Below are 11,542 nucleotides of genomic sequence, written 5' to 3'. Positions count from 1 at the left end.
AAGAATTATCCATAGTAAAAATTGCTAACTGCACTTGAGGTAGTCTCACAATAACAGCTGCTGTGAACAAACTAATAGACAGATGGTGCTCAAATTTGTACCATATGTCAAGAAAGGGTGTCTCAATAAAGAAAAAAAAATTTTTTGAATAAGGTATATTACTTAAGGAGTAGTTAACAAAGAACAACATCCGGATACTTTTTGAGCAGAAGGTATATTGAGAATAGGATTTGTGTGTATGAAGAAAATTTCAATCCTGTTACTACTTGAGGTTATTGCTGTTACTATCTATCTTTTGAAAGGCCATCTTGAGTCGACAACTTTTCTGTTAGTGTAATAGTCACTTTAAACTAAAAAACAAAAGTTCAAAATATATTTAAATATGTAAAATTGTATTTATTCATATTTAGAACATTACACATTTAATATCTTTTCTATTTCTAGTTCGTTAGCGGTGCTGATCGAAAAACTTTTATGCAAATTACTTGTTTTATTAGTTTTTACCAGCAGTTTCATTTTGGAAATTCATAAGTAAAAAAACATTTCGCTCCTGACTTTGATTTGTAGCGTCCTTTTCGGTTTCGTGCAGATAAACTTGTAATATCTTTTCTGTTTCATTTCTTTTGTATTCCAAACAGCGAAACAAAAAGTTTTCTTTGAGGATTTTTTTGTATATGAAAAACACAAATGTGGCCAAAATGATGTGCTACCCTGCCCAGCTCTCACCTGCAGCCCATTAAAACACCAAAAGCCAACTTTATTGCCACACTTTGAGTGCGATTATATTCCTACTAAAGTTGCTGTTTCTATTTTATGATTTCCATTTGATTTCTGCTTTGTTGTTTTTGTTAAAGTTCGGCCACATAAATCATTTTTCTTACCAGCGCCGTTCAGAGTTTTTAGTGGGTCTCCAAAGCAAAGGCGTGCGTCTCTGCATTGATATGGCTATGGCTATGACTATGGCTATGGGTTTGATTGCGATTATTTCTGTAAGGATGAGTTTTCTTCTTCTTACCAAGTGACCTACAAGTTGGTATGTATAAGTATTCAAGTCTTGTTGTTGGTAAACACAAGTTAAAAGTTGGGTTTCATATTTCACATGCCACATTAGTCCTTAAATATGGGAATGCAAAAGGGTTCCTTATGTTGTTTTGGTTTTGTTGCGATATGCTTTGTTGCACACCTTCTTAGTCATGTTTTTCCTATTGTTAAGTTCGGCGCCTTCATCATTTGAGGTCATAATTTATGCATGGGACTCATGTTTCTAGCGCGTGTCAATACATAAACTTTTGGTTTGTGGGGTATGCATTCTGAAGAAATATATTTCCGTTTGTTTGTGGTTTTGAAGTATGTACTTCTAAAGTATATATAAAGATACTGCCGGTATTTTGTTTGAATGTTTTGTGTTGCTAAAAAGTTTTTGGTGTTGTGATTGTTTAAACTTGTAAAGTATTTTGTTAAGATTTTTGATAAGTAAATAAACGTTTTCAGAAGTGGCTGATATTTAACGTGAATGAATGAATGAAAATTTTAAGTGCTTATTATTAGTTAAATCATTTTAAACCACTGTTTATGTTTAACCAGTGGAAATATGGAATCGCGCTCATATTATATATAATTGTTTATATGTTATTCCTATATATACGGTAACACAAGTAGCCAATAGGTCTAAGTGGACCCCTACGATTCGCCGGTAAAACCTAACCTAGCGTTATATATACATGTACATATATATATATATATCATATATACCTATATATATTTAAATTTATATATATATATAAATACTTTATAACTGTATAACTTCTTTATAGCTACTTTATAACTTTCGTATAATAGCGAATATTTAAAATCGACTATACAAATATAAAATATTGCAGGGTAAATACAAGATAGGAAGACATATATATTTGTATGTACTATATATTTTATAATAAAGGGTATATATAGGCTATTGTAATATAAAAATATTCAATTTAGTGAATATAATGTGTAGATAGATACAAGATTCTGACAATGAACCTGTAGCTACGTTAGTAGATACTATTGGAGCCTATTCAATTTGGTGAATAGATCATGCTAACAGAAAATCAGTAAACCTATTTATTAACCATGTGATATGTGATGAGAAACTAAAGTTGAATAAAATTCGTGTTCAACTTATTTTACTTATTGGGAATTACCTTAACTTTTCGACTACACCTTTTACAATAGTTTTGTGTAGCTCGCTTTTTCTAGGTAACTCTAAGAGTATCATAATGCCAGTAGATTTGTCCGAGTGAATAGTTGTATCAGAACATGCCATCTCAACCTAATCTAACCGACAATAGTAAAACAAATAAAAGGATGCTGCAGAGTTCTTTCACGATTCGGAAGCATATATTATTATTGATCGTTTTAGAACAATAAGTCTATGAAGGATTTAAAGTCAACCAGTTTAACCCTGACCTGAGATATTTACTGAACCTTTTTTATGATATAGGAGTCTTTTCAACTAACTGCTTTGTTTTTAGTTATATTGTTTTTTGTCGCATATCTTGGTAAATTTAGAATATGCAGTTTTCTTAATCCCATGCGATGTGCCTTAGTTCCTTAGAAACATTTGTTTCGATTAATTCGGAAATGGCCTGGATATGCAACATGCAACAATAGGTTTTATGTTAAACACATTGAAAGCTGCTTAAAGTTTAATTGATTACAGATAAAATAAAGGTGAGTAATTGAAAAATTTATAAAAATTCTTTAGATAACCTAAGGCTAACGCTAATAAATGCGTGTCACTTTTCAATATATTTGCCCTTCTTAAATTTATTTAGATATTTTTCTGTAAAAATAAAGTAAAAATTATTTCAATTGAATTTCGAATTTGCCTTCAAGTATTTTTGACGCTTATTTCTTTAAATTACAATGTACAAAATCTGTTCCAACAGAAATACCCTCGAGCGGCATCGATTAATGTTGATTGTAGAAGAATTTCAAAGTACATAAAAAAAAAATAAATAAATAATAAATGTGTACTGAGGTTTCCCCTTGAAATATTTGTGGGTTCAAGCACTTTGGCTTTTTAGAAATTATTTTCCTTATTGACTTACTTTAACTATTAAAATCAACTTTCTCCAAAATATATTTTTAATTTTTTTCCTGGAATTTTCAATAATGCAATCCATAATTGCTGGTTCAGAACTCTTGACTTGGTTGCATGTTTTTGCTAAGTGATTCCAACTTTTTTCCGGTACTTTTACTGTGATTTGCAATATTTTGTGCTGTGGCCTCGCACTTAAATTTCAGGTGTTATCGTTGCAAATCGTTGCAAAAGTTTTGTTGAGTATTTTTTTTTTGTGAATTGAAACTGAATTATGCAGTAAAGCTAAAGCTAAAGTTTTAACCTTTGGTGCAACGTCTGCACTCTGGAGCAAGTTATTCTTAATTAATTTTAAACACTTGCAGTTTTTGTTTGTTGTCGGGCTTATCAAAGTTGGTACTTCACTTGCTCATTCAGTATTACTTTGCACTTTTTGTTGTTGATTATTTTAAAACCAACTTCCATAGATGCAGTTTTGCAAATTTGGCTCCATGAGTAGATTAAGGAATTTAGTTGCACATAAATTAAGTTCTTTCTGATGTTTACGAAGTGCATTGAAAGGACTGCTTTTACTAAAGGTACTGATTATGTGGTATAAATATTTTGCATAAGAAACAACAGTTTTGTTAAACTAAATTTAATATTGAACACGTTTTGTGGTATTGATTTAATGACAATTTTAAGTAAAAAAATTAAGAGTATTAATCAATTATTGATACTTCCTGCTATACTGGAATATCTATTTCTAATTTTTAACAGTAAAAGATAATAAAATACATTTATGGATTAGATTACGATCTAATTTTTATTCTAGTATATTATTTAGATCGACCATTAGCTGTGAAGTACAACATCATTCAAATGTGTCCCATGAAACATCTTACAGTATTGTGTGCTTTTGAAATTTTTTACTATGATTTAGGCGTCATATAGCTGACAATATCTGGGCCATAACTTGACGTATGCTCGTCAAGATATTTCAAAACATCTGCAATTTGAGAATTGTCCGCATTAACGGTACATTGTACATTATTGAGTTGTTTTGAGGTAATTTTTGATGACTTGTCGATAGTTCGATCTCATATCTAATATCTAATAGCTCGATCTCAGTTTCTTAAATTTGAGGATTGTATGCATAAACGAGAAATTTTATAGTAGTAAGTCCTTTTTTGGTAACTTTCAGTGATTCTTAGGCGGTAATATCTCAACCGTAAATTCCAGAATTTGAGGATTGTCTACATAAACGGGTTGTCTTCCAGTAGCGAATCCTTTTGAATTCATTTTATATGACTTGTCGGCATAGCTTGGCCTTATATGCATCAAGATGTTTTACAGCATCATTACAATAGTGAACATTTTAAGGTAACTTTTGATGATTTGTCGATATAAAGCTGGTAATATCTCGGTCATAACTTGATATATGTTTATGCAGATATTTCAAAGCTTTAATAGTTTGCATATCCTTTGCATATTCGGGTTACTAATTCATATTACAAAATCATGAATTAATACAATAGGAACATTTATAACATGTCCCATTAAAATCAAACTATATTTTTCATTTCATGTCAAAAAAAATCATAATCACACCTTTGTCGTATTGAAAAAAATACTAGTTTTAAACAGTTCCAAATCTTAAACCACACCGATCTGTTGATTTTTGCGTATGTAAACTTGGATTTAGAGGTTTTTGTTTAACCAGAAATGAGTTTCATCATCTAAGATGATTTTTACATGAAATAATGGAAAGATAATGACTGTCTGCACATTTTGATGAGTCTTCGGAAGAGAAATATGGCTACTTTAGCGTATAATAAGTATATAGTAACGATTTGGTCACCCTGTATATGTGAAGACCACTCAATATTGAAATTAAAATTAATTTAGTTGAAGTTTTTAAGATTATAATAAATTTTAAAAATGTTTTTTTGGAAAATAATTATAATATGAGTTACCGGATTATGTTAGATAAAACTCAAGCGGTGACCCCTTTGTCACTTTTCTTGTCTAAGGCAAGAAAAGTGGAAATGAAGGGTTAAAATATCTTATATAATCATATTGCATAATAAAATTGTAATACACATTCATTGTTATTCTGCTCCTTTTGTAATTTGTGAAGCGAAAATTTGATTTAAAATTGCTTTTCTCTCTGCTCAGACGGCCTTAATGTTTAACAATTAAATTAAAACTTGCACACAAATTCCCGAAATGATTCTTAATAACACGAAAATTGCTACATAATTGGCGATGATTGTATTCATAACTGCTGGTCTGGCAATGGAAATCGCACATTGTACGATGCTCCACAAAAAACAATTTTAATTTTATCACAACAAAACTGAAACAATAAAGCAATAAAACCAATTTTCATTTATGGTTTGTGGCAAAGGTCTTCTTGGGTCGAATACAGAATAATTATTTTACTGCACAGTACACTACAGAAGAAGAAGGAGGAAAGTTTCTGGCGCTTTACATGATACTTGGATAATCAAAGAGTTATGCTTAAGGGTATGTGAAATGAAATTCATAGAGCAGAAACGAAAAATTCCAACTAAAATTTAGTTAAATATATTTTTAAATTTTAAACTTTTATCTTCCATAACTGGATATCCATTCTGAATAGATTCTTCACTATTAAAGAATCTACAAATTATTTAAATATTAAGTGAAATTTTTAGTTGTTTCGAATATTGCCTATTATCCAACATCGGTAGTCTTTGGACATATTCATTGGCTTAATTGTCTGTTTTTAATTCTAGAACTGCGAATGCCTGGTCCTGCCCAATTTGAAAAGTTGACTCGCATGTTAACATACTGACATACAACGTCACATGTAGATTGCACAGTATAAAGTTTAAAGTAAGACTTCTATTAATATTTCAATAAATTTTATTAATTTCTAACATATCATGTTTTTCTCTAAACATCGCAAATAAATTTTTTCGTATTTTTTAATTAAACATGAAAGAATAAGTCATTTTTATTTGTAGCTTAATTTTCTTTAATGAGCTCATATATCCTTATTTGGTTGTAGCTTAACGAATTTCTATAACAACTTCATTATTGCATAGAATCCCTTGTTTGACAATTTAACTGACACCATCACATGTGAAATACTTGTACATGCTCGACTCATATCCCTTGAACCTACACAACAATCTATTCGGCATTAGTTATGTGTTATTTGTGTGATTAGGACGAGTGCTCGGCCACTTTACATAAGAGAATTAATGTTAATGGCCTTTTAATCCCCACATCCACAGGGCGTTTCCGCTCGCCTGTGTCGGATGCTGATTATGTTTAATTAATGAATTACATTTTTATTGAAATTAATTAACTTAGTTAAATCAGATAAATTTTATACTACACGCTGATTTGTAGCCTAAAGTAGTTGCTTCATAAATTTAAAAAATAAGGAATTTTCTATTTTCATATAAGCTTCTCCCTTCTACATACGGTTCTATGTTATGTTGTTATACAATTCCTGGAAACACTGGCATGAAATAGTAAAAAATTGCTGACTTACATAATATTAACTAGCAAGGATATTCTAACGACTTTTGAAGGCAAAAGAGGAACATTTTGCTGGAAATCGTACATTCAGCATAACATATTCTCTACCAAAGTGAAGACATAAAACTAAGGAAGCGAATGCTTGTTACCACATTTAATCTTATGTTTATGGTCATGTTATTCGTAGATAAATTCCCAGATACACCAAGAGTAAGACAACAAAAATACTTGAACATTACAAGCAGGATTACATGCGGATTTTTCAATTATAGCGTTTATAACATTTTTTGTTTGTTCTAAACGATGTTATCGTTGTTATGTATGAGTCTTGCCCAGTGGAAAGGGTGTACTCGTACTCGAAATTTGGGACAGGCATGCTTTACTTTAATATACCCTTTGGATTAAATATGTTAAAAAAATTCTACAAAATATCATGTATTCAGTTCTTGTGTAAACTATTTCGGTTTAATCAAGAAAACTTAAAAGTATTTGTTTAATAAAAAATGATTTCACGTATGAGTGAGCATTTTAAAAAAAATACTCCTATAAATATAGTTTTAAGTCATGTTAAATATACAAACGATACCATCCTTATAAATGGTAAGATAGTGTTCAGAAACTAACACGTCTTTCTGCTTGATTATAGCATAGTTTCGGAGATTTGTACTTTTAAGAACGATCCAGTAAGTTTTTATGGATTTAAAAGTCGGTTGAGTTAAGTGAAAAGGTTTTAAGTCTAATGCATAAACGTAAAAATAATAATTGAAAATTTGCAAATAAAAAATATCTTATATATAATCGAAAAAGTTATGGATTTCTTTTTTTTTTTTGAAGAAAGAACTGCGTTTGAGAAAAAGTAAATTAAGTACTTTTTATTCTAAACCGACGGTATGTATATGTTGTCGAAGTGAAGGTATATACAAAAGCGAATAAAAATGTAGTATCTAATATAGAAATCTGCACATTATACGCAACGAATACAATATGTCCTTGAACCGTGTAATAAAAAAAGCTAATGGAACCAAAAAGTGTGGCGAATGGAGAACTATCACTTACCCGAAATTAGTATGATTATGAAACCTCTAGAATGATCATTCCGATTCATAGATTTTCACTGTGATTTTAAATTAAAATAAATATACCATAGAGATATGAGATAATATATGTTTATAAAATAAGTACATATAATTTCATATAGTTTTTATAATAAATTTATTGTACTCTTACTATTATAAAAGTAGGATAGGACTGTGATATTTATTAAACACATTTTCGAAATGATCAGAGAGTAATGTAAGAAGACACCTCATATCTAAAAAAAAAGTATTCATCAATGGAAGTATATAATTAACACTGCTTAGACAATTTATATTTAAGTATGTTAAATTTACAGGTATAATTATGTGGTTATATACTATATCTGTAATAGTGACTCGCGTATTTCGTAGCACTGTTCCTGTAATGTAAGATTATTAGGCCTAAACATGAAGAGTTATTAATAGACTTCAAAGTTTGACTGAATATGTTATATGTATATTTTCTATACATTTTCATAGGTGTAATTTCCTTAACAAAGTGTTAAAGTTTTGGGTGATACCATACATATATATATATATAAATATATATCATCTTTTTTAATTTAATTTTTAGTGGAATTTTGAAATATATTTTCAAATTTATAATAATTGTACTTTATGTCCAATGATAGCTGTCACTGTATTTACATAGTAATGTTCTTTTGACAAAACACTTGAAATCCATTAAGCCAACAAGCTGACAGTTGTCTAGAAATAAAATATAGTATATAAATGAAATGTTCAGTAATATCAACAAATATTTGCATTATTTTAATTGAACTAAAGCTAACAAGACACGAATATCTATCAATATGACAGCCAGAGAACATTTTGCATCTGACATTGACTTAAAGCATAAATCATGCAATAGAAATTGTCTTGGTACTTTCATTAAAACTTAAATGAGTTTTCGAATATATTTCGGTCAGTCATAACTAAAAAAAATTAATTTGCTTAAGTTTTGTTTGTATAAAATTTACATTTACTAATTTTTTGCTCCACTTCGCACTTTTACAGAACGAAATTCAATGTACGAGTGCGAATATTTATAATTTGATTAATTTCAACTTTTGCATTCTCAAAAAGTTTTCTAATTAAGGCAGCAGAAACAACAGAAAAAGTAAATTGAATTGTCATGGATGTGAATATAGTCTGTGGATGGAGCTGCCTGCCTGAATCTGGATGTGGTTATGAAAATGTCCTTCACAAGTTGCTGTTCCATGTTGCGCCGTGCGGTGCTTTCAGAGCTGACTGTTGGTTTCATGTGCTAACGCTTAACTTTGAATTGGACTGGATTGTTGTGGTACATTGCAATATGCTAATTAAGATGAATTTTAAAGGAATTTTTGTTTATAAGATTTTTTTTTTTTGGATTATTCTTGACAGCTCTTTTGTTTGCACACAAAAAAGTTAAGGCAGTGACATGACAACATAATCTTTTAAGATACGTTCATTCAAATTATTTGGAAGTATTTTTTTTTTAACATATGGTATATATGAAATTCGTGTACTCACTTTTGATAGATTTAATAGATTTGATAGATTCAGCTTCAAAGTAGTTATATTTTCTGGTTAAACGTCTCGAAAATATTTAATCGGAAGTATTTCTATAAATTTAACGGTTTTATCCGTTCTATCAAAGCCCATTGATAGATACTACCTCCCATTCAAGTGAAAAGGAAAGTTTATAAAGTTTTCTAAGCTCCTTATTTTAATGGATGACAGCTTTGTCAGGTGGTCATAAAAAAGGAACGAAAGATAATCTTTTACAGGCCTAAGAGCCATAACAAAAATCATTATAAAGCAGATCAAATTGCATTGAATGTCTTTCTGATACGCAATGTCCTTTCTGCACCGATATCATTATGGCGTGCAGATCTTATCTTAGTTGAAGTTGCTGACTGGTATGTTTTTTATTCAGTTGATCTAAATAAATTTTGAGATATGACACAAGAATTCTATATGCCTATATTTTATATTATTTATATTTTTTTGTTATGTTCAGATATTCTTTTTTAATTGTTAAGTTGCCGTTGCAAATGGAATACTAATATTCCCGAAATAAAGTACGGAAAGCAATAAGATAATCTGCCTTAAAGTTATACGTTCCTTGTTATATATGTTCCTTGGCACCCCTATCTGGCTCATTAAGAAAAAGTCAGCATTCTCGAACTGTACAGTCTTTAATTCAATAAGTTCAATATAGCGAGTGAATGCAAAGTCGGTTAGCGCTGTTCTAATCATGGATGCGTTTATCATAAACTGATTTAGGTATAACCTTTAATTGTTTCAACGGATTTTTTTTAATGACCGCAAACTACTTTGACAGCGGTGCAAGTCACACGGGATTATGTCAGATGAGTACGTATATATATACCATATATGTATGTAAGAAAACTAATTAAAATTTTAGTGATCAATTAAATTATATTTGAAAATATGATTTTAGTCATCGCAGATTTGAACTTTTATTTTCACTGTAATTTTTTCAATATTTTATTTTTTTAAAATTTATTTTCGCATTTTTGTGTTGACTTCTTACAAATGCCGTCATGCAAACTAATCAATGGCTTCTTTAATCTTTGTTTCATATTCCACAATCAATCGAATTACTTGTCATGCACTTTACCGCAATGGTTCATGAGAAAAACATTTTTTAAAGGTAGTACACTTCAGTTTATCGTGAAGGTAAATGACCTTTTATAGCATATATACAGATCATAGCCTGCTCTAGTTTTAGTTCCGAATTACCGTCATGTCAAAGAGAATTATATGATGTAAAGGTTATATCTGTTTCGAATTACATCTGATATCCAATGTGTCAGAGCAAGTAGTTAGCCGAATACTTGTTCCAGCTTGTGTTCCATGTCTCCATCACGATACAACTTAAGAGAAATATCAACAATGGCAGTAACACCATTTTCATCATATAATGTAAGATGAGCCATCCCTCTTTCCAAATTTAGAGAAAATTCAACATTTGTTACTGGATGATCAGGAATACTTTCTTCATCCTTATCAAGCAATGTGAAGTCTATTCCATTTTCCTTTACAAAAACAAAATAGAAAAAATCTCATTGTAATATATATAATATACATCATATTTACATCAAACATATTATCTAGTTTTTGCAAAAAGGTTCTAATGGTCGTCGGCGTTTCATTCAATTGAACGATCTCGCCAATCTTCTCGGCAATGTCCATTTTCGATCTCATTTTGGTATTCATTTCTGCGATAACTGCTCTTAAATTTTGAAACGTTGCTTACCGAAATTTTAATAATAATGATTTTAGAAGTTTTACCTTTACTTTTTTTTATAATATATCATTTCGAAATTAAAAATTTCAGAGTTTGCTTTAATATCTTAAACTATGATAATTTTTTTGTAGTAGAAATGGTTAATGGCAATGGTATTTGGGGGTTTTTGGGTTAGGCTAAGGCTGCGACCAGTTTTATCTATTGTGCACCTCTTTGTATTTAGATGTTTAGTATCTGGAGGAATCGAACCAGCTCCATCGGAGGGAGTTTTCGAAGGTCTTCATCCTCTAGTTGGTATGTACCTAAAATTTTGTTTCTTCTGTGGCCTAGTGCATCGCAGTTGGTGATCAGATGTTTCATAGACTCTTCCTCATTACAGCAGAATCTGCAAATATTAGGGTCTGATATACCTATTTTATGTAGGTGTTTATTACTAAACAGTAGATGTAGTAGATGTAGGTAGATAGGTAGGTGCAGTTGTCAGCTTCTTGTATTTTGAAACTATTATACTGAAGTGTGGTGTGATACCACATTACCCTAACAGAAACGCTTGATTATATCTGTTAAAATAATAATTTCATCGCTTTGCATGGAATGAAGCCTCTGTGATAT

At 30.1% G+C, this 11,542-nt stretch overlaps 1 protein-coding gene across 1 annotated transcript; it reads right to left on the bottom strand.

Annotated features, from left to right (window-relative positions):
- Positions 1-10,126: 10,126 nt before the first annotated feature.
- Positions 10,127-10,968, bottom strand: LOC119674900. Its single transcript, XM_038086060.1, has 2 exons — positions 10,780-10,968; positions 10,127-10,718 (listed from the first exon to the last, which is right to left on the bottom strand). The coding sequence occupies exons 1-2, from the start codon at positions 10,897-10,899 to the stop codon at positions 10,506-10,508; spliced, it is 333 nt and encodes a 110-aa protein (XP_037941988.1). The 5' UTR covers positions 10,900-10,968; the 3' UTR covers positions 10,127-10,505.
- Positions 10,969-11,542: the final 574 nt, after the last annotated feature.

The sequence above is a fragment of the Teleopsis dalmanni genome, chromosome 1 (genome assembly GCF_002237135.1).
Source record: "Teleopsis dalmanni isolate 2A chromosome 1, ASM223713v2, whole genome shotgun sequence".
In the NCBI taxonomy this organism is placed as follows: Eukaryota; Metazoa; Arthropoda; class Insecta; order Diptera; family Diopsidae; genus Teleopsis; species Teleopsis dalmanni.
This window is presented reverse-complemented; position numbering and strand designations above follow the sequence as displayed.